Raw genomic sequence first — 23057 nt, 5'->3', positions numbered from 1 at the left:
TATTGATAGTTACTTATTTATTGCCATTTTAATTCTGTATGGCTACGTTTCTCTCTGTTTCTTATCAGCAATTCCTTAAGCATTTCTTATAATGCCAGCTTGCAGGTGATGAACTTGTGAAGATTTTTTTTTGCCTGGGAAGCTCTTTATTTGGCCATCTATTTTGAATGCTAGCCTTGCTAGATATAGTAATCTTGGTCTCAGATCCTTGCCAGGAGTACTTCATGCCTTTTCCTTCTGGCCTGTAGAGTTTCTGATGAGAAATCAGGTGTCAGCCTTATGGGAGCTCCTTTGTAGGTAACAGTTTTCTTTTCTCTTGTTGCTGTCTTTAAGATTCTCTTTGGTTTTTTTTTTTTTTTTTAATTTTTGGCATTTTAATTATGATGTGTCTGGGCATGGGTCTGTTTGGATTCTTTTTTTTAAATTAAATTCTTTTTTTTTTTTTTTAATATTTTATTGCTTTTTTACAGAGAGGAAGGGAGAGGGATAGAGAGTTAGAAACATCGATGAGAGAGAAACATCGATCAGCTGCCTCCTGCACACCTCCTACTGGAGATGTGCCCGCAACCAAGGTACATGCCCTTGACCGGAATCGAACCTGGGACCTTTCAGTCCGCAGGCCGACGCTCTATCCACTGAGCCAAACCGGTCAGGGCTCTGTTTGGATTCTTGTTTGGGGTTCTCTGTGCCTTCTGAACTAATGTGACTGTCTTTTACCAGGTTAGGGAAGTTTTCTACCATTATTTCTTCAAACACCTTCTCTATTCATTTCTATTTTAATATTGTTACATTTCACATTGTCCAACAGCTTCCTTAAGCTGTCATCCTTTATTTTATTTATTTATTTATTTTTTCATCCTGTATTTTAATTGTTTTTTCTTTTTGGTTCTCTAATTGAGTGACATTTACAACTCTGTCTTCTAATTCACTGATCGAGCCTCAGCTTCCCCTAATCTGCTGTGTATTCCTTCCAATGTGTTCTTTATTTGTGGTATGTCATTCTTTATCTCAGACTGACCTTTTTTCATACTGTTGAACATTTTTAACATCATCATTCTGAACTCTGTTTCAAATAAATTTCTTATCTCTGCTTCATTTATCTCTTCTGGAGAATTCATTCGCTGGTTCTTTCATTTGTTTTCCTCATTTTGGTTGTCTGTTGGGATTTGTGACTATATTTTAGGTAGATCCTCTCTACCTCTCAATCTCTAGTGCAGGACAGTGTTAAAGGCTGTTTCTGACTAATTGGATCAGACTAAGACTCAAAGCCTTCAGAGACAGCCTCTATCTACAGACTGATAGGATTCTGACTTCACTTGTCCCCAGGCAGTCATCCTCAGACGATTTTTCAAGTTTTCAACAGGGTGAGGCAGTTGCTTCTGCCTGGAGGCTAATTAGTAATTTTAATCTGTTAAGTAGCCTCAGGGCAAGGTGTTTTCCTATAGGGTGTGTGGACTGTCTTCCCCTTAGGCAAGGCAGATGTCTATGTGGGCAAGATGTTACCTGCTGTGTGAGGAAATGAATCAGCCCAGAAAACTTGGGGTGTCTGCCTTCTGAGCTTCATCCCCCAAGTCCCCAGTCCTGGATTCTGCTCTCAGGGGTCCAGTCCACTTCACCATTCCTCTGCTGGAGCACAAGGTGGGTGGCTCCACAGGGAATTTTTGTGTATTGACCCTTTAATAGGGTTCCTGAACTTTCAGCCACCACTCCCTGGCAGACAGCAACCCACTGCTTTTCACAGCTTGATGTTACGTGGGTACCTTCCTCAGTTTGGTGCTCTGTGCTGGGGAGCCCAGCTTAGGGATTAGATCCCATAGTTCTCAGTGGCACCCCACCACAGCTGAGCTATCTCTCCGGGACTTCAGTTGCCGTCTGTATGTGCCCTGCCAGCCCTTTCGCACTGCCGCCCCTCCTACCAGTCCCTCTCTGGTCTCCACCTTCGGTCCTTGGGTATCAGGGTTCTCTCCTGTGAGTTTTCCATTGATTATTCCGGAAGCCTTTCTTCATTTCAGTTGTAATTCAAGCTTGTTCCTGGGAGCATGTCTGTGCAGCATCCTCCTACTCTCTTTCTTCTTCTTCAGTTAGACCTGCTTTCTGATGTAGCTAAACTTTTTTCCAGCCCAGTGAAGCACCCTAACTTCTCTTTCAGGTAATTGTCAGCAGCACAGCAGTAAATATCAACACAAAGCAGATTATTATTGTAGTTCATGCAGGGAGAACAAAGGGTAAAATATTTAACTGCAGCAGTGTTTGACTATATTCTGCACAGTGAGAAAACCTGGAGTCATTTTCAAGTTCCACCATTTCTTACTTCTTTTCAGTGGGGTCAAGTTTCTAAACTTTCTAAATCTCTGTTTTCTGACTAATGAATAGAAAATAGGACTCTACCGAATCTCCTATCTACCTACTTTAGGACTTCTGTAAGGATCAAATGAGATGAGGCCCGGGCAAATGCTTCTCAGACATTTGGTTAAAGTGTGAAATATTTGCACCTGGCCATAAAGCAAGTCGTGTTCCTGGGCTGAAGAAACTCCAAGGATGCTAGTCACATGATATCATTACCTGGCACCCACAGTGACCATTTCTGGGCTTGGGGGCCGCATTTTGCGCCATTGGGTCTTGGCAACGTTGACTGCAATTTGGTGTGGTGTTGCTCCAGGGTGATGGAGACGCCTGTGTCACACTTGGGGGAAGCCAAGTATTGGTTTGTTGGCGCCAGGTCCGGGTGCCATTTCTTTGTAAATGGCCACTGTGCTTCATGGCTGCCCCTGTGTTGAGCGTCTGCCCCCTGGTGGTCATTGCGGGTCATAGTGACCAGTCGGATGGTTGGAGGGACACTTAGCATATTAACCTTTTATATATATCGATTATATCCAGTTGAGTTGAAGAAACCTTCCTTATAAAATAAATGCTTATCATGAAGCAGACTACCCTTAAACTTGACTTTCTTCACAATACTTCCTCATTAGGTTTTTTTCTTCTTTTTTTCCTGCTTAGTTTCTTTAGTTATTCTCATAGACTCTCAATGCTGGTAGTTGGCCTTACTTTGCATGGCTTCTGCCAATCCTTTACTATATGAAAGTGGTTTCTTGACATAAAGTACATCCTCCTTCCCGTTTATCATACTTGAGTGATTCTTCTTCCAGCTTGCCTGTCTAGATAATAGCTAAAATTTATCTATAAATCTGTATTTCTAAGCCTTATTTTAAATGCTTTTATATACATTAACTCAGTTCCTGCAGTAGCTCTTTGAGCATTCTTTTTTTTTTTTTTTAATATATTTTATTGATTTTTCACATAGAGGAAGGGAGAGGGAGAGAGAGTCAGAAACATCGATGAGAGAGAAAGACCAATCTGCTGCCTCCTGCACACCCCCCCACCGGGGACGTGTCTGCAACCAAGGTACATGCCCCTGACCAGAATAGAATGCGGGACCCTTGAGTCCGCAGGCCGACGCTCTATCCACTGAGCCAAACCAGTCAGGGCTCTTTGAGCATTCTTAACATTTCTATTTTACAGATGAGAAAACTATGGCACTGTGAGATTAACTTCCCAGACATTCTCCCAGAGGAAAAATGTTCTTAACTATATCATGATACTTTTCCATGAGCCTTACTCATCCTTTAGGTCCCACTGACTAGTAATTAGTCCTCTAACTAACTACTTTGGCCCATTTTGACACCGATCTTATAGCAGAAGAAATCCTTATTGATGTAGTTTAGCTCTTAGATTATATGTGATAACTGGAGCAAATTGATGTCATTTAGAATATGTAATTTATATAGATGAAGAACGAGCAACATTAATTTTATGCACTGTTTGTTAGGTCAAGGTCCCTTTGACCTTGACTGGAAAGAAAGAGAGGGAAGTACTGGTTTCCTATAAGAATGTGTCACTGGAAGAATGTCATAACTAAAGAACTAGAAATGAATGTTTGAGAGTAGGTGTTAATTCAGATCTTTGATGTTTATTCTCTTTATAGAGGTAAAAAGTATGGAGAGACAGCTAATGAATGTGGAGAAGCTTTCTTTTTCTATGGGAAATCTCTTCTGGAGTTGGCAAGGTATGTCTTTGAAGCCACAATTTATAAGTAGAATGTTTTGTATCACCACAATGGTCTATTTAAACACTTTAGTTTCTTTGTTTGCTAAGGTTGTTTACTAGCTTGAGATTTCACATGAACTAAGTGATACTAATTTTACTAAGAAATAGGAAATTAGGCGCCGCATGAAATATATATTTTTTAATATATATTTTATTCATTTTAGAGAGGAAGGGAGAGGGAGAGAGAGATAGAAACATCAATGATAAGAGAGAATCATTGATTGGCTGCCTCCTGCACTCCCCCTACTGGGGATGGAGCCCGGAACCCAGGCATGTGCCCTTGGCTGGGATTGAACCTGGGACCCTTCAGTCCGCAGGCCGACGCTCTATCTATTGAGCCAAACCAGCTAGGACCGCATGAAATATTGATGGAAGTTTTGAAAGGCACTTCATGCAAAGAGTAAAATTATACTCAAGATTTGCCTTTGGGTTCAGAAAACACTAGCAAATGAATATGTCTAACAAATAAAACTTAAAAGTAGTCTTAATTGTTATAAAGGTGTTGTGTGGTTTCCACCAGAAATTATTCACCAGGATAAAATATATTGAGGGCACATGAAACTAGCAAATTATCTGTGATCTATTTAATAGCAGTTTTAGTAAGTTTTCTAGTTTTGTAGAGCGTTCTGGTGATTTGTCATAAAAATCTTGCAAGAATGTTCTTTCCATTTAAGGAAATGTCAGTGGGTGTGAAGCTTGGGAAATATGGCCCTATTATAAGGGAAATATATAGGAGTCACCAGTACTTTTCGGTAGCTGGATAAAGGGTATACTTACTTACTTCACTGTTCTCCCAGCCTTAATGTATAGAAGTTTTGTAGGAACACCTACTTTATATTCTCTGCATTTGCTTACTCTTCTGTTGCTTTTATAATACAGGACTACAATTTCGGTCTTTCATAAATTGTTATGTTCTAGTCATCATACCTTTAGTACTTTTTCCTTTTCTCCTAGAATGGAGAATGGTGTTTTGGGAAATGCCCTGGAAGGTGTGCATGTGGAAGAGGAGGAAGGAGAAAAAACAGAAGAAGAATCTCTGGTAGAAAATAATGATAACATAGATGGTATGTGGAGTTGCATGTGGCATTCAAGAGATGCAACATATATTTCTTGTGTACAAGTGTCGGAGATAGGCTCTTCCTATCCTGGATCATCTATAAGATGCCTGGGTGATAACCTGCCTCGGGTGGAGACTTCAGTGGAAGTAGCTGATTACAGAAAGTGACTAGGTGTTTGTTTGTTTTTTAAGAGGATAACTTATTTTTAAAAAACTCTGTGCCACTTGGTTATTTTAATAGCAGTGCTTTCAGAGCTCTTTTATATTTTTTGTGTGTCAGAAATTTAAATGTTAATTTCTAAGCTGAGTTTGGCCAATCAGATGGAGGTCTATAATGTTTAGAGGAGAATGTAAAGCTTGGCATCTCCACCTAATTGATATTCAGAATGCTCAAGTAAGCTAATTTAGGGAGCTTGGGTTTCTTTGCACTGCTAGACTGGACTTTACCTTTGCTTTTCTTAAAGGGGCAGATAATTTGTAGGCCATCTGCTAAAACTTGAGCCAGGCTGTTTGAAGGGTTTAAAGGGAATGTGTTTTTAGTTTCCATTTATGCCTTTATCATTAAACTCGAAGACATGTTTATGCTTCATGTTCTTTAACCATGTAGAGGAAGCAAGGGAAGAGTTGAGAGAACAGGTTTATGACGCCATGGGAGAAAAAGAAGCAAAAAAACCGGAAGACAAGTCTCTGGTAAAGCCTGAAATTGATAAAGAACAGGAGACTGAAATGGAAAAGGGTGAAAGAGAAGATATGGATATAAGTGAGCCTGCAGAGTTACTACAGGAAAAAGTTGAATCAACTCCAGATCACTTAACTGAAACCACTGAAAAGGCAAAAGGAGTAGCAGCATCAGAAGGACTGATTGAAGCTGAGGTCATTGCTGAGAAGCCAGAAAACGAAACACCTGATGTTGAGGAAGGAAAATCAGTTTCTGTAACTGAAATCCAAGAAGAGTACAGCGAAAAAGGAGGTCAGGAGAAACAGGAAGAAGTAATTGTGAACCTAGAGGAGAAGCCAAAAGAAGCTTCAGAAGAGCAGCCCACTTTGACTCTAGAAAAGCAGGCCACTGCAGTGGAGGTAGAAGCAGAGCCTATAGATTCAACAGTCAAGCCGGTAGATGTGGGTGGGGATGAGCCAAAGGAGCAGGTAGCTGCCTCTAAAAATGATCCAGGAAAAGCTGTTCCTGAGCAGTTGGTAGGGCAAGAAATGCCTCCTGCTAAAGAGTCACCAGAGTTGACAACAGAGGCTGCAAAAGATGGATCACAAGTTTCTGAGAAGCCTGGGCAGGAGGCCAAAGTTCTCTCTAAGGATGGTACAGTGAGGGGACTGTCAGCTGCAGGAGATCAGACTCCTCCTGAACCAGAGACTAATGCAGAAGGATTAACAGAAAGAAAAGCTGGCTCAGTACTAGAAGAGGGCAGGGCAGAGTTGGTTCCTAACCAGGAGGAGACTAAGCTGTCTCTGGAAGAATCTGGGGCAGCTGGAAATGGGTTTGAGACCAAGGTAGCCCAGGGGGGTACTGCGAAATCCCCTGAAGACAAAGTTAAGATAACTGCTAATGAAGAAACACAAGAGAGAGAAGAACAGATGAAAGAGGGTGAAGGTAACCGGGATATGCAAGACCTGCAGTGGGTGGAGTACATTCTGGATTTGACTCACTAATCATGGGTAAAAGTCAGCCTTCCATTCAGGATTTTCCGTCTGCCTTTGGATTAGGAAAGGGCTAAATGAAAATGGGGGTAGTTTAAAAAGGTTGTGATAAGTTGAGCAAGTTAAATCAAAAGCAAGACTTCTTTAGCTGGCTTATAAACTAACGCTTTTACTAACTGCAAAATAGGCCGCCTTTGATTTCTGAGACTTGGCTAGCTATTAGTAACTTGTACCATACTAGCCAGTAAAGCTGGATGGGGGTGGGGTCAGTAAGGAAATAGTGGGCAAGGCTGGCAGAGAATGCTGAATGGATGTTCACTTGCATGCCTCTGAATTGTTTTACTTGCTGTTCACATGGTTCCTTTTTTCTGCTTTAGGAAGCAGGAGTAGAGCAGTAGAATCCACTGACTGGTACACTTAAGCAGGCATGCCATTTAAATTCAAGTTCACTCTTGAAGGCTATATTACCAGAGTGAAAGAATTCTGGTAACCCTCTTTAATTTTAGTCTTCAGGATTATTTGAAGGCTATTCACATTACTTAGAATTAGACCCTTCCAAAAGATTACAAGAACTTCATTGGCCTTCTTGCTACTTTCTCCCCTCATGCTTGCTTTGGTTGCCCATCTGAAATTTTTGTTACTTAAACATTATTAAGTGGGTGCTTTCTTTATATAGTATTATTTAGTCTACTTTTGATTCAACTTAACAAACATGTATAAGCCTCTAATTAGTAATTATATAATTGGCACATCTGAATTAAGTTGTACTATGATTTGAGGATTCTACTGTCTATAAGGTTCAGCTAACGTTGGTATTAATAACCACAAATGTATACCAATTAATCATATAATTGACAGACTAAGATTTTTAAAGACCCATTATCAATATTTGTAGCTTATTCTGATAAACTTGTACCTATGTGCAGGTCCTTGCACTCCAGCCAGCACAAGCATGGTAATCAGAAGTGAATTTGGCTCTAAATGGTAGCACCATTGGCCTGTTCATGGGCTTTAGAAGTTCTTTAAGAAAAAGCACAGAACTGAATTTCTCAATTTTTAAAAACTCCCGTGTCTTGATCTTTAATGGTAGTGAGCAAGAATAGTAAAAAGCTCTGCTGGCTCTTAAAGTTGGATTTTGAGTTATAAGCTACAGTAGAGATGTCATATTTCTCCACAGTTTGTTCAAAAACTATTCAGTTGGATCATAAGTAACGTGTTGTTAAGAGCTCTCCCATACATACATATCTCTTATTCTAAAATAATGCTATGTAATAAGTATTCAGTTGTAGTGATGAGGAAATTGAGGCTTAGGGTTACATTAATTGATTAGGGTCAAACAGTGTAAGTCATAGTACTGGAATCCAACCCTAGATCTGACTTGCATGTATTGTTCTTTCCAAGCAGCCTCACTCTGAGGAAAGTAACTTTTATCTTCTCCCTTAACCACCTCTTATCAGAAATTTATGTAACAACACTATTGCAGAAATCTTGTGGTTTTCTCTTAAGACTCCATTTCTCTTAAGCTGTGCATATCCCTAGTAAAGAATATTGGTCTTGTGTTACTTCTAATGTCATGCTAGATATGATTGGTAAGTTAATAGAATTTTAATATTGGAGCTATAAAGCTTGGCCACACTCACATGGACTATACTGGTCAATCTGTAGTGATTATTTTATCCTGTGAGAATGCTAGAATAGCTCAAGAATCAGATTGCCTTTACTTTGCCTTTAGCTACAAGATCAGAAAAATGGTATAAAATAGTGTCTCCCTTTTCTCAGAAAGATGATAGGCATACCACAAGATTCCATTTTCAGAGAATCTTGGCAAATATGTTAACAGCTCTCCGAAACCGGTTTGGCTCAGTGGATAGAGCGTCGGCCTGCGGACTGAAGGGTCCCAGGTTCAATTCCGGTTGGGGGCATGTACCTTGGTTGCAGGCACATCCCCGGTGTGGGGTGTGCAGGAGGCAGCTGATCGATGTTTCTCTCTCATCGATGTTTCTGGCTCTCTATCCCTCTCTCTTCCTCTCTGTAAAAAAATCAATAAAAATAGCCGAAACCGGTTTGGTTCGGTGGATAGAGCGTCGGCCTGCGGACTGAAAGGTCCCAGGTTCGATTCCGGTCAAGGGCATGTACCTTGGTTGCGGGCACATCCCCTGTGGGAGGTGTGCAGGAGGCAGCTGATCGATGTTTCTCTCTCATCGATGTTTCTAGCTCTCTATCCCTCTCCCTTCCTCTCTGTGAAATATCAATAAAATATATTTTTTAAAAAATCAATAAAAATATATTTAAAAAAATATGTTAACAGCTCTCTGATGGACATCAGGGCATTTCTATTAATACCTGGGTATTGGTTACCAGGTTAGAAAGTGTCTTAAAGTAATGGCTTTCTTTATTAACCTAGCTTCCTCTCCATCATTCCATGAAGGTAGTGCAGATTCCTTGAGAAAAACCAGTATTTTTCTCACTGTTGTAAGAATTGTAATTTAAAAATTTAATATAAAACTTGAAAAAATTAAGATATATTATACCAAATTAGATGTCACCTTCTAACATTCTGGTATGAGTAGGAACAGATACCAGATCATTAAGAACAGATAGAAGAACAAATATTTTATCAATTTTTTCCTGCAAATTAAGAAGATAAAGTCTGTTAAGAGGCTACATTGATACTTACAACCTGTCATTACATAATCTATTAGAAGACAGACTTCATTGTCAAGTCAATAAAACCACTCATCTAGCCCTGGCCAGTTTGGGTCAGTGGATAGGGCATCGCCCTGCGGACTGGGGGGTCCCGGGTTTGGTTCTGGTCAGGGCATGTACCTTGGTTGTGGGCACATCCCAGGTGGGGGGTGTGCGGGAGGCAGCTGATTGATATTTCTCTCTCATCGATGTTCCTAGCTCTCTATCCCTCTCCCTTCCTCTCTGTAAAAAATCAATAAAATATATATTTAAAAAAAAAACAAAACACTCATCTAGTTTAACATGAGGGAACTAAGTACACAAACCACTTGGAAATTTGGTATGGAAATATGGAAAAATATGCTGTATGGTGATGGGTATTTGTATTTCAGAAGCACTAAATTAGCCCTGACCAGGTAGCTCAGAGTATCATCCCGATATGCTGAGGTTGCAGGTTCAATTCCTGGTTAGGACACATAAGAATCAGCAAATGGCCGAAACCGGTTTGGCTCACTGGATAGAGCGTCGGCCTGCGGACTGAAAGGTCCCGGGTTCGATTCCGGTCAAGGGCACGTACCTTGGTTGCGGGCACATCCCCAGTAGGAGGTGTGCAGGAGGCAGCTGATCGCTGTTTCTCTCTCATCGATGTTTCTAGCTCTCTATTCCTCTCCTCTCTCTTCCTCTCTGTAAAAAATTAATAAAATATATTTTTTAAAAAAAAGAATCAGCAAATGAATAGATAAATAAGTAGAACAAAAAATCAGTGTTTCCCTTCCTCTCGAAAATCAGTTCATTTCTATATTTTCACTAGAGGCTCAATGCATGAAATTTGTGCAAGAGTAGGCCTTCCTTCCCCCGGTGCCGGACCAGCTTCCCTCTGGCACCCAGGACCCAGGCTTCCCTCACAGCCCTGTCCAGAATGACTTCCAGTCTAATTAGCATATTACCTTTTTATTATTATAGATTCTCACAGTAGGTTGTTGGAGACAATGTTTGAGCTCCTTTACTGGTGTTAACACTATTAGTAAAAGATATAAGAGGTGGTAGCACATTATACACAATTTAGGAATTGTTTGTTACCCCAAAAAGCCCATTTTAATCACGTGGCATTCTGAACTTTACATGCTGTGTAGAGCTAATTATTAGCAGTCCTTACAGGTTATTGACCTATGAGTGTATGTCATTGAGGTAAAATATGGTGTCGATACGGCTGCAGATTTTAACATGTTGGCTGGAGTAAAATAACTGGTTATAGTACTTTTCACTCAAATTCTGTACATGGCGGGTGGGGGGGCAATGGTAAGATATGTACACATATAATACCTTAATAAAAAAAAAAACACCTTAAAAAAAAAATTCTGTACGTGCTAAAGCTGGCTGGAGTCTGTGGCATGCTCATTGGTGAGAGTTGGTAAAGGCTATGCTTTTCTCTACACAGCTCCATTGTGGAAAAGCTAGTCTGTTCAGTATTCTTGCTCTTAATGAACTAGAGAATTTAACTTTTGGTACTTTCTCAGCTTTTTAGTAGTATTATCTAAAAAGGAACTTAAAGATGCCAGGAACACTGGCCAAAGATGCCTCCAAACTGCTTCTGGCTGAGTAGATGGGAACTTGTTGCCATTGAACAAGAGGCTGTAGCTAATCTGTCTTCATCTGGATGATCTAAATCAGGGGTGGGGAACCTTTTCTCTTTTTTTCTGCCAAGGGCCATTATAACATCATTTGCTTAATATAATTCACTTAATATAAATTTATGTTGCTATGGAAAAAAAGCTAATTTATTGAGTTTCTAGTCCTGCCTGCAGTTTCCTTGCCAAGGCCAGACCAAGTGATTTCTGAGGCCTTATACGGGCTCACAGGCCGGACCTTCCTCACCCCTGATCTAGATCAACTTTTAGAAAATAAACACTTAGCATTTGATTGTTGAAGGTCTGAACTGTAGACACTATAAGATAAGACTTGAATTAGATTGTAATCACTGGCCTTACTTATATCAGCCAGTTCAAATGTTGGCTGGTTTGGCTTAGCATTTGGCCTGTCCTACCCCAGAATATAGGTTATTTCACAGATGGCTTATTGGAATCTCTGACTAGTCAAAAGATACTGTAGTATTCTCAATACTGAGGAATTTTTGCTTGCAGAAACTGAGGGCTCAGAAGAAGAGGATAAAGAAAATGACAAGGCTGAAGAAACACCAAATGATTCAGTTCTTGAAAACAAGGTAATCATTTGCTCAATATATTTTGCTTCCTTATTGTAGGGGTGTAGTTTTACTAGTTAGTGTATGTGTGACTATTCATGTCTAGGCATCCCTTTGATTCCATGGGGTCCTGTCTATGAAGACAGGGTCCAGTATCTCATTGTTAAGACCCACACGGTCGGTTTTAGGGAAAAGTCTGAATTTCGAATCCTATGTCAGGTTTTTATTAAGCCATACTAAATTATATATTTAGGTTTGTAGTCTAAAATGCTTATCTTTGTGCTTCTGCCTAATACCAATTATTTGGATATCCTTTAGTCACTTCAAGAAAATGAAGAGGAGGAGATTGGGAACCTTGAGCTTGCCTGGGATATGCTGGATTTAGCAAAGATCATTTTTAAAAGGTAAAACTCGTGGTCCTTCTAGGCTCAGGTTGGGAGGTTGGTGGTTGAAAATAGAACCCAGTTATGGTTGGACAAATGCTGTTACGGTTTCTGATCATATTTCCTTGTTTTAGGCAAGAAACAAAAGAAGCTCAGCTTTATGCTGCACAGGCACATCTTAAACTTGGAGAAGTTAGTGTTGAATCTGGTAATACATCTTCCATTTTACTCTTCCCCTAATGTACTCCCACCCAGTCTTTTTCAAATTCCTTTAAATTGAGCTTGATCATAAAGTATGGGCAGTTGGCTTTAAAAGAACAGTAGGTTTGGGTTCCCTCTAGTCCCTAGAACAGTGACTAGTCTTTCCTAAAAGTCACTCTAACTAAAAGTCTTAGTCATTTTGATGTTTTTTATAATCAAGGGTCATGAAATGTAAATTAGGGGAGCATTCTCCCAGAATGTTCTAAAATTTAGAAGTACTATAGTTTTAAATGCTGTTTGTTTGCTTGCTATTGTTCTTCTCTTGATTAGAGAATTATGTCCAAGCTGTGGAGGAATTCCAGGCTTGCCTAAACCTGCAGGAGCAGTACCTGGAAGCCCATGACCGTCTCCTTGCAGAGACCCACTACCAGTTGGGCTTGGCCTATGGGTACAACTCTCAGTACGATGAGGCAGTGGCACAGTTCGGCAAATCTATTGAAGTCATTGAGAAGAGAATGGGTGAGTGAGCATCAGCTTGTTTTCACAATGATTTTGATGGCTCCAGTAATTGACAAGGTAAAAATAAATCTTTTTGTGGTAATTTACTTATCACTTCAACCTTTGTAGCTGTACTAGATGAGCAGATGAAGGACGCTGAAGGATCACGTACTGAATATGAGAAAGAAATTGAGGAGCTGAAGGAACTGCTACCTGAAATTAGAGAGAAGATAGAAGATGCAAAGGAATCCCAGCATAGTGGGAATGTAGCTGAATTGGCTCTGAAAGCAACTCTGGTTGGTTTGGTTTCCTTTTCAAGTTTTGATAATACCTGTATATACAAAAAGCCAGCGACCAGAACTACTGGTCGCTATGACACCCACTGTAGCCAGTGAACTGGCCGGATCAGGGGGTGGGGCCAGCTGGCCAACCTCCTGTGGCCTTTCCCCCCAGCTGTACCCCCACTTTTGCAGGCCCCCCCCCCACCATCCCGCCTCTGATTGCCCCTCACCCCAATAGGGGGCAGGGCTGGCTGAACAACCTCCTGCAGCCCCTCTTCTGGCCGGCCCCGCCCCCAATGGGCCCTCACCACCTGATCGGGGCAGGGGCAGCGAGCCAATCACCCACGGGCCCTCCCCCCAGCCGGCCTGGTTCTGATGGGGCAGGCCGGCCAACCTCCAGCTGTCTCCCCCTCCCAACAGGCCAGACCCCACCTGTGCACGAATTCGAGCACTGGGCTGCATTGGGCCTCTAGTGTTCAATATTGTTGAAGGCATTGTGGTATTAGTGTCTGTTGGCTAGGAATCTTAGGTATAACATGGTTTCTAGGGAGTTGGAAGTCAGAGGGAACGTGAGAATTTGTCTATATATTCCTATCAGATAGTATAATGCTTAAGACAATACACTGTGGAACCAGATTGCGTTTGACTCCTATCTTTGCTATTTACTATACATGACAATGAGTGTTTACTTTTCTTTGCCTTAGATGTCTCATGTGTAAAATGGGGATGAAAATAGTACCTGTAAAGATATTTCTCATGGTGTAAGACAGATAGTGTTTGTTGAATAACTGTAAACCGTTGTGTCCGTCTCTGAGAATTCCTGTGTGTAGATTAGTGCGGTGTGAGGCTTTAACACCAGATCGCCTGGCTCTGCCTTTCAGTGCTGGGGTGTCAGGATGATGATAGGATACGGAGGATTTGGTTTAATTTCTTTAGTTACGCCTCACCTGAGGATATTCTTTTCCCCATTCATTTTTTTTTTAAAATATATTTTATTGATTTTTTTACAGAGAGGAAGGGAGAGGGAGAGAGAGTCAGAAACATCGATGAGAGAGAAACATCGATCAGCTGCCTCCTGCACACCCCCTACTGGGGACATGCCCGCAACCAAGGTACATGCCCTTGACCAGAATCGAACCTGGGACCCTTGAGTCCGCAGGCCGACGCTCTATCCACTGAGCCAAACTGGCCAGGGCTCCCCATTCATTTTTTTTAAATATTCTATTTCAGAGAGGAAGGGAGAGAGATAGAAACAGCAGTGATGAGAGAGAATCTTTGATCTGCTGCACACCCCACACTGGGGATCGAACTGTGACCTTCTGGTTCATAGGTTGACACTCAATCACTGAGCCACACCGGCTGGGCTTCCCATTCATTTTTAGAGAGAGATGAACATTGATGTGAGAGAGATACATTGATCTGTTGCCTCTTGCCCACTCCCCTGCAACCCAGGTATATGCCCTTGGCTGGGAATCAAAACCCTGTGACTTCTGTTTGGGATCTTTGCACACGGCAAGGAGAGGGGTGTTAAAGAAGTGTCCTTTTGCTGAAACCGGTTTGGCTCAGTGGATAGAGTGTCGGCCTGCGGACTGAGGGGTCCCGGGTTCGATTCCGGTCAAGGGCATGTACCTTGGTTGCGGGCACATCCCCAGTGAGAGGTGTGCAGGAGGCAGCTGATCGATGTTTCTCTCTCATCGATGTTTCTAGCTCTCTATCCCTCTCCCTTCCTCTCTGTAAAATATGAATAAAATATTTTTTTTTTTAAAAAAAAGAAGTGTCCTTTTAAAAACATTAAACAGTTTGTTGAAGACTTCAGGTCATAACAGATTTACATTTTCTTAGTAAACCTTGATGGCTTTGAATTTTGTAGACAACGGAAGAATGGGGGGAGTTCTTTTTCTCATTATAGGTAGTCATGAAATTTGCTTTAATGGTTAGCATGTGTATTAAAAGGAATCAGTGTTTCAAACCGGCCAGGGCTTGGTTTAATTTCAACACTCTGCCTATCTACCCCAGGTTGGGTCTGGCAGGTAACAGGCATAGGAAGAGGGGGTACACAATGTAGCTGCTATATGGAGGCCACTATTATTTGAGGTCTTAATCATTTGCTTTGATGGTGGGTACCTGTTGTAGGACTGTGGGTGGCCCGATGGCTTCTATCCTGGGACCCACTGCAGTTTGTCATCTTCACAGGTAGAGAGCGCTACTTCAGGTTTCACTCCTAGTGTAGGAGGCTCTTCAGTCTCCATGGTGAGTATTCAGGTTTGTTGGTTTTTTGTTTTGCTTTGTCTTTTTAATATTAGACCTCACTCTTTGTCTCATGTAGCTATTCATTGCTAACCAAGGCTTCCTTTTTGCCAGATTGCCAGTAGAAAGTCAACAGATGGTGCTTCCTCATCAAATTGTGTGACTGATATTTCCCACCTTGTCAGAAAGAAGGTAAATTTACATGTGATCATTTCTTTTTTTCTCCATATACACAAGGAATACCTTTCCTGGTGCAAAGATATTTGCAAAGGGTGATAAGGATTTGCAAGTAAAGATAGTTTTCATCCCTATCCAGGTAGCTCAGTTGGTTAGAGTGTCATCCCACTATGCCAGGGTTGCTAATTCAGTCCCCAGTCAGGGCACTTACAAGAATCAACCAAAGGATGAATAAATAAGTCAATACAAATCGATGTATCTCTCTTCCTCTCCCTCTCTCTAAATAAAGTCAGTTTTTAAAAAGATATTTTTCCCTTGCGTACCCCTTAAAGCAAAACTCACCAGGCCCAAGGACTCATCAGGAAAGCTGTTGAGGAGGATTGGTCAGATTGGCTCCTGTTAGGAAGCTCGCAGGTTTTCTTTCAAGTCATTTAGTAGCAGACCTTCTGATGAACTCCTATGAGTCTGCCTTTTGCCTTTGGTTGCAATAGTTTTCTCTTGTGAGGAAGTCTAACTCCTTTATTTCCTGATTCAAATTTAGTATATTAAACTTGTGGTTTGGTTACTGTTCAGATCTACTACTCACACCCACCCCACCCTTCCATTAGAGAAGCTGAATTGGAATGTTGGGACAGACCAATTTATTCTGCTTTGCTTCCTGTGGGTTGAGAAAGACCCTAAGAGCTATGACTCCTGTTTGGGATCTTTGCACACGGAAAGGAGAGGGGTGTTAAAGAAATGTCCTTTTAAAAACATAAAACACGTTTGTTGAAGACTTCACAATTATATCTTTAGCGGAAACCAGAGGAAGAGAGTCCCCGGAAAGATGATTCAAAGAAAGCCAAACAAGAGCCGGAGGTGAATGGAGGCAGTGGGGATGCAGTCTCCAGTGGAAATGAAGTTTCTGAAAACATGGAGGAGGAGGTGGGCAGTTAAAGCAGGGCTTGGACTCTTGCCTCATTTCCCCTTGTTCTCAGGGCCCGGGGAAACGAGTCCTCCCAAGTGCATGTTCCCCACCTTGAGCCTGTTTGGATTGCTTGAGTGTCACCTTCATAAAAACAATGAGGTTATTCAGGAAACAGTTTGGTATGGACTATAGGACATCTCACTGGCCAATGGAACCTATATACACACCACTATGAATGTATGCGAAGGCTTAATTGTCAAGACCTTGGGTCATTTCTGCTTGCTCCTTTCCATGTAATGTATGAACATTGGCTCTGTCAGCCCTATTTTACAGAGTGTTTAAGAAGTTGGATTTATTCTTTGGTCATTGCCCTTTTAGTGGGGGAGTAAGGTAGAGTCTAGGGGACTTGTTTTGACTGAGGCCTAGTCAGTTGTATAAGATGGAATGGCTTGAACAAGAGTCACTTATGCCCAGGCTCCCTGTTTATCTTCCAGGCTGAGAATCAGGCTGACAGTCGGGCAGCAATGGAGGGCACAGTGGAGGCTGCAGCTACAGTTGAAAGCACTGCATGTTAAGAGGGAAAAGAGCCTTCCTCCCAAGGGAAAGTGTTTTTGTATATAATGTATTTTTTCACTTTTGGGGGATTTTGTATAACTTCAATAAAGATTGTATGCAAAGGTTGAGGCTTTGATGGCTTTTTTCTTACATACTTAACTGAATCTGTGCCTTGAAGCACATTGGTTTTATATAGTGACTAAAAGTACTTTATGCCCCCCCCCCTTTCTGTTGAATGTTCTAATCCAAATTTCTATCTATTTAATGTAGATGTGATCAAATCAAGGGTGGCTGCTGGCCCAATGGTGCTATATTTTTTCCATTTTAAATACTTGACAGAACGCAGCTATCTTGCAAACTTTTCAGTGGTGCTGTCCCTGGATGGGGGCTACAAAAACAAGACTTGGTGACAATCTTACTCTTCGGTGCTGATACTGTGTGATGGGCTCTGTGAGCTGATAACAGCCTCTAAGCCAGGCCTTGGGTAGTACCTGGTACCTGTCTTTTATTCCCCTACTCCAACAAGGGCCATAATCTTGTCCTGGGGGAAAAACTTTGATGAAAACTTGGGGGCATGGCTCTTGAGGAAAACTGTTATGCTGTTTGTAGAGAATTGAGCTTTCTGGACTGAAAATGGCTAAGGGACTGACCATGATGGACACTTTGGGTGTGGTTGGAAGAATCTGGGGAAGCTGGCTGGTTGAGTTATATTATTTTCTGTACAGAAAGGTTGAACTATATCAACATTTGGAATTGTTACTCATCTGCAGTTTTGACTTACCAAATAAAGATGATGGAAAAAAAAATCACTCCTGGTCTGGACTTGTGTTTAAAGATCTTAGAGTGGGATTCTGGGCTTCCTGGACCATTTCTGGGTTGAAAGGCAGTAACTCTGCTTGGGGATCTAGCACTAAAGCCATTCCATTTAGGTCCTCAGTGATGTCCAAGGCACAGTGCTAGTGTGAGACTGGCAGAGCTGCATTTGACTCTGACCCTGACTCTTAGTTTAAGAACCTGCTTTGCACTGGGCACTATTTGGCTCCAGATTACAAACAGGGCCTGCTCTCCGTTACCTAAGAGGATTTAATAATCTGACCACCTACCAGGCCACTTGACTGCAGGGGATGTACAGTAGGTTACAACCTGCTGTTTGGATGCTTAATGTTGGAGGCAGAGGGAACTCTGCCGACTCCCAAGTAAACCCCATTTTTCAGAGTTTTTATTTTGTTCTCTAAGTAATAAAATGGTTGGAGAGTTTCTCTGGGCTGATGATAGTAACCTGTGGCTGCAGAATTCATCCATGCACCTCTATCCTGAAGATGCCTTTCTATTGCAAGTCCTGAAGCTTGTGGGTGTGGGGGCACAGTCATGATGTACTTTACTCCCAGGATTTTGATCTTTGGTTGACACTGAGGTCTGGGCCAGGTCCATTATCAAATTTCAGCTAGATTTCTCACATGACATACCCTACTTGGGAGGAATATTGGGTTTGGGCCATGCCCACGACCCTGTAAATATATATGGCTACAAGATCTGTTGAGAGCCTGCAATGCTTCCTGGGGGATGTCCTGCAAAAGTTGGATTTGAAGTGTGCCAATAAAGCTGATTTTTAGCAAAACAGCTGTGATTAAAGAGTGCTCCTTTAGTCACCTTTCAAAGAACTTCCTATATACCAGGTGATATTGCAAATACCTGACAATATTTAATCCTCTCATCTGTTTTACAAAGGGAAAACAGGTAAAGAAAGGCCAAATAGTTTTAGCCTTGAGGTGGTAAAGCTATGGTTGGAGCTCGAATTTTGTGCTCATCTGCTTTTTGCTTCCCTCAGAACAGCAGTAAAGCTGCAGATCTGGGAATAGGCCTCAATTAGGACCTATTTCTGTACATGTTAAGCTATTCATACCCACATTCTGGACTCAGAAAGCCCGTGGGGATGGGTCTAAGCTGGTGGGGCCCAAACCTTCATCTCTACCCTTGACTGGGCTGTCAAGGGGCTCTTCTGCAGGAGGAGGGGGGTCAACAAAGCCAGCTGTTGGTGCAAGGGAGTTGGCTTCCAGTGAAGCTGAGCTGGGCACCTGTAGAATGGAGAAGACAGATCTTAGCAGGTTTATGTAGAGGTTAGCACAGGTTCTGGAGTTGGACTGGACTACCTTAGAGTCTCAACTAACTGAACCAAGTTAACCCCACTGTGCTCTGATTTCCTTATCTGTTTACATACTACTTACCTATTGGATGTGTGAGGGTCACAAGCCACAGAAAGCATTTGGCACATAGTGGTCAACAAAGGCTGGCTGTTACCACACCAACCACACCCACGGTGTCCTAGCTCTAGTTGAGCCCTCACCAGCGGTGGATACTGGTACTCGTGGGCACTGGCTGGATTGATCTCTGCCAGTGTTTGGACATCTGCATCTCTTGCATTCACCAGCCGCAGAAAGAGCTCAGCCTGACCTACCTGTGGAGAGGTGAAATGATACTGTATCCATACCTTCCAGTTGACCCAGTCTCTATTTTCCACACTCACCTGGGGAATTCCATTCAGCTGCCCAGGGCTAAGGCTGGGATCCCGAGGAAGGACCCGAAGTGGGAGACGCCAGCGACCACTTAGTACCCTCTGATCCCGGTCAAAGAGCACCAGTGAGGCCCAGGCCTTTGGTTGTGGTGCCCTAGCCCCTGCCAGCCCCTGCCAGGCTTGTAACTCACAGAGCAGGGATAGTGATGGTGAGGGTGGTAGTCTAAAACAATGAAATGAAAAAGGTGTCAGAAGCCAGAACTGGTTCTACTGCCTTCCTAGAACTTGGCCTTCAGAGCCAGTAGCCCTGTACACAAATGAGAAAATTTATGGCAAGGGCACCAAAGTCATAATTCCCACCTACTGACCTGGGTACAGGCTGCCTGCTGGCAAGGATGGCACAGTTGCCCATGGGCCCAGGAGCTGGAGGAGGGGGCAAACAAAGGGCTGGGGGCAAAGCTGTGGTCCCTCCTGTATCCTGTCCATCTCGGGCCAAGACAGTCATTAGTTGCACCCAAATCCAAGAAGCCTCAAGGCCCCGCAGGAAGTCATAGAAAATGACCAGGCCAGCCCTGGGAACACAGGTCTCAGTGAGCCTCCACACACACTCCTCTCACCACATCCCTCCACCCGCCTCATCAGTTCCCCATCACTAGCTGGACCGTAACTAGCAGTGGTGACCAAGTCACAGAGATGTCAAAGGAGGGAACAGAACAGGCCTCACCCAGGGTCGTAGGGAGCAGGGCCCAGAACATCAGTTGTGGGCAGGACAAAGTGTGGATCCAGGCCCAGGGTCCTGGTCATGGCTCCAGGAAGCTGTGGCTGTGGGGAAGAGTTGAGTACTCTAGAAAGCTTCCTGGGTATTTATGCTTCCCCAACTACACAGAGCAGAGCTGCCCCCACCCAACCCCTGGGTCCTCACAGTCTTTTCTGTGCCACCCAAGAATAGGACGCCTGTGGAATGTGGAAGCGGTGGCAGCGGGGGAGCCACTGGTGGTGGGAGGCATGGGGGATCTTCCCTTCTCAGGCGTAGGCTGGGATTGGCCACAAGTTGTGGCTCTCTGGACCCTAGGTGCAGAGGAAGAGTAGGGAGTTCCTGAGCAACAAGTAACTGGACTGAGACACCCCTGCCTGAGAGCCAACACCCCCCCCCCACACACACACACACCTGGAGATGCACATGGACACAGACAGATGGGGCACAAACACACTTCATTCCCCATGCATAACCTGACACCTTCCTCTAAGCCTAGGGTGGGACTGGGATGCTCACTGACCCCAGGGTGCCCAGCCTGCACCCCTCTGCATCTGCAAAGCCAGAATTTCTGCTTCCAGACGCCGGTTTTCCGTCTCCACTGCTAGAAGTTTCCCAGATGTGGAACCTGCCCGCCTTCCTGTGATGAACAAGTCTGACCTGTCACTTTTGACCTCTGGTGACCAGCTTAATCCAGTTCTGAGCAGCTCTTAGCCCCTTAGGACTCCCTGGAGAGGGTGGACTTCTTAGCTAACATCCTAGTCACTTTTTTTAATATATATATTTTATTGATTTTTTACAGAGAGGGATAGAGAGTTAGAAACATCGATGACAGAGAAACATCGATCAGCTGCCTCCTGCACACCCCCTACTGGGGATGTGCCCGCAACCAAGGTACATGCCCTTGACCGGAATCGAACCTGCGACCCTTGAGTCCGCAGCCCGACGCTCTATCCACTGAGCCAAACCGGTTAGGGCTATCTCAGAACTTTTGCTTAGGGGGTTCCCATGCCAAATAGTCCCTCCCTCACCGCCCTTTTCTCCTTCCAAGACTAAGACCACCGCTTCCTCGAGACCCTCCTGGCTGGCCCCTCCTGTTCACCCCTGTGGGTACGTGACCGTCGAAGCTCCAGAGCATATGTCTCCACTTGCAGCTGCCATATCTGGCCCAGAACGCCGGGGTCCCGACCCCCACCTCGAATATAGGCCTCACGCAGGGCCCTAGTGAGTAGGGGACAAGAAGGCAACACCGTCTTTTCAAGACCGCTCAGTGCTTCGCCCAATGCCCGTCCCCGGGCCAGGACCTCACCCAATCTCAGCAGCCAGAGTCCCTGGGTTGGACTGGAGCACCGGCCAACAGAGTTCTGCCCCTTGCAAGGAGTTCAGCCCGGTCCTGGAGTTGGGGGCGACCCACGGGGAGACGTTGTTAATGATCCTCACCTGCGGCCGATCGCCCTATCCCGAACTCACACGGGCTTTCTTCCCCCTGCTTCCGAACCTACATCTTGTCCGCATTGCCCCCTCCTCCTCCCCTCCCCCTCCCCCCTCCCCCCTCCCCCCGACTTCCCAAACCCCGGCCTGCTAGCTGACCCGTGCGGCGCTCAGGGCTCCTGCGCGCCGATCTCACCCGGGCTCAGACTGTAGCTGCCGAACGCGCGTTCCTAGCTCCTCCAGAGCTCCCCTGGTTCTCCCGGCCTCCGCCCGGAGTTCTACAAGCTCCCGCTCCAGGCCTAATAGGCGTGATATACCGCCCCGGTTGCGAGCCAAACCTTGGAGGCGCCGATTCAGTTCTAAGGGACCGAGTGAAATGGGTTCAAGAACCTCAGACAAAGGGGCCAGTACTTCGTCCCCCTCCCTGCAAACCCTTTCCCCTCACCTTCACCGCGTAGCTCCAGGGCCAGGCTCTGTGCCTCTGTCTCTGCCGCGCGCATTGTGTGAGTCCGTTGCAGGGCCCGCAGCCGTTCGCTGGGGCTCCCAGCAGCCGCGGAGTTGGGGCCCTGGGTGGGGGCGTTCTCCACGGACTGCCTGGGAATTGCTGTTATCCAGGGTTGCATTTCCTCCAAGTACAGCCGCAGCCCCTGCACCTAGAGATAACAGTAACCCGCGACCGCCATGTAGGGGTAATCTGACCCTTGACCCATAGGTTTGGGGAGGATGCTCAGTTTTGAGCCCGTGGGTAGCGCCCAGTGTACCTCTTCTGTTAGCTTCCTTAAAGCTGATTTGCTGGCTTCCTGCTCTGGGAAGCCCTGGTGTTCTTGTGACACAACCTGGATACAGTATGTGGGATGAGGAATCCTGAGGGTCAGGGTGGCTTGAATACCCAGCCATGGCCATGGAGGAGGCCCTTACCATGGGACCTTGTGGTTCCGAGGCTTTTGAGGGCTGTGCTCCAAGTGTCACCTCCCGTGTCAAACGGCCAATGCAGAAGCGCTGAGTGTGAGTGGCCAACAGGGCCCAGGAGCGGAAAACCATGTCACAGGATCCACAGGGCAGGAGCCCTGGCTCCCCAGAGTGGGAGGCCATGGGATGGAACCCCTTTCCTGATACCAAGCCAAGACCTGCAGAAGACAGGACAGAGAGCAGGGGAAAGGGAGAAGAGGATGAAACAGAAAGAGCACAGAGGAAAGGCCAGGTTTATTGGGTCCACAGTATCAAGTTTGTTTGGGGAGGAGCCTTAGCTCCCTGGGCAGCAACGACAGGCCTAGGCAGGTCTGGAGTATGGGTGTGGAAGGCTTGGTCATCTTTGGGAGGAGGCCCTGGCTTGAAAAAATGTCACAAAGTCTGTTCCACCTCATTGCATGAGATGAGACAGGCAAGTCTCTAATACTATATATTGGTTTTTCTGC

At 44.3% G+C, this 23057-nt stretch overlaps 2 protein-coding genes across 3 annotated transcripts in view; one reads left to right on the top strand and one right to left on the bottom strand.

Moving 5' to 3' along the window:
- Positions 1–17743, top strand: part of NASP (nuclear autoantigenic sperm protein) — a 28096-nt gene extending 10353 nt beyond the window's left edge. Inside the window, exons 4-15 of one of the 2 annotated variants that reach the window (XM_080655015.1) lie at positions 3983–4063; positions 5059–5168; positions 5769–6764; positions 11638–11717; positions 12015–12100; positions 12214–12287; positions 12611–12799; positions 12908–13074; positions 15253–15309; positions 15421–15498; positions 16279–16407; positions 16885–17742. In XM_080655015.1, coding sequence (XP_080511141.1) covers positions 3983–4063; positions 5059–5168; positions 5769–6764; positions 11638–11717; positions 12015–12100; positions 12214–12287; positions 12611–12799; positions 12908–13074; positions 15253–15309; positions 15421–15498; positions 16279–16407; positions 16885–16965 — 2128 coding nt within the window. In that variant the 3' untranslated portion in view covers positions 16966–17742. Of the gene's footprint in view, positions 1–3982; positions 4064–5058; positions 5169–5768; positions 6765–11637; positions 11718–12014; positions 12101–12213; positions 12288–12610; positions 12800–12907; positions 13075–15252; positions 15310–15420; positions 15499–16278; positions 16408–16884 lie in introns of both variants that reach the window. The other variant, XM_080655016.1, reaches the window with a different exon arrangement.
- Positions 17744–18861: 1118 nt separating this feature from the next.
- CCDC17 (coiled-coil domain containing 17) lies at positions 18862–22734 on the bottom strand (the record flags this gene model as incomplete). The annotated part of the gene is given in 13 exon segments (XM_080657108.1): positions 18862–19020; positions 19290–19400; positions 19470–19680; positions 19826–20029; positions 20182–20279; positions 20380–20525; positions 20735–20851; positions 21314–21432; positions 21521–21604; positions 21839–22001; positions 22088–22295; positions 22404–22496; positions 22498–22734. Coding segments are annotated over 13 exon segments (1950 nt in total).
- Between the last annotated feature and the right edge of the window lie 323 nt (positions 22735–23057).

The sequence above is a fragment of the Plecotus auritus genome (assembly GCF_963455305.1).
Source record: "Plecotus auritus genome assembly, chromosome: 2".
In the NCBI taxonomy this organism is placed as follows: Eukaryota; Metazoa; Chordata; class Mammalia; order Chiroptera; family Vespertilionidae; genus Plecotus; species Plecotus auritus.
This window is presented reverse-complemented; position numbering and strand designations above follow the sequence as displayed.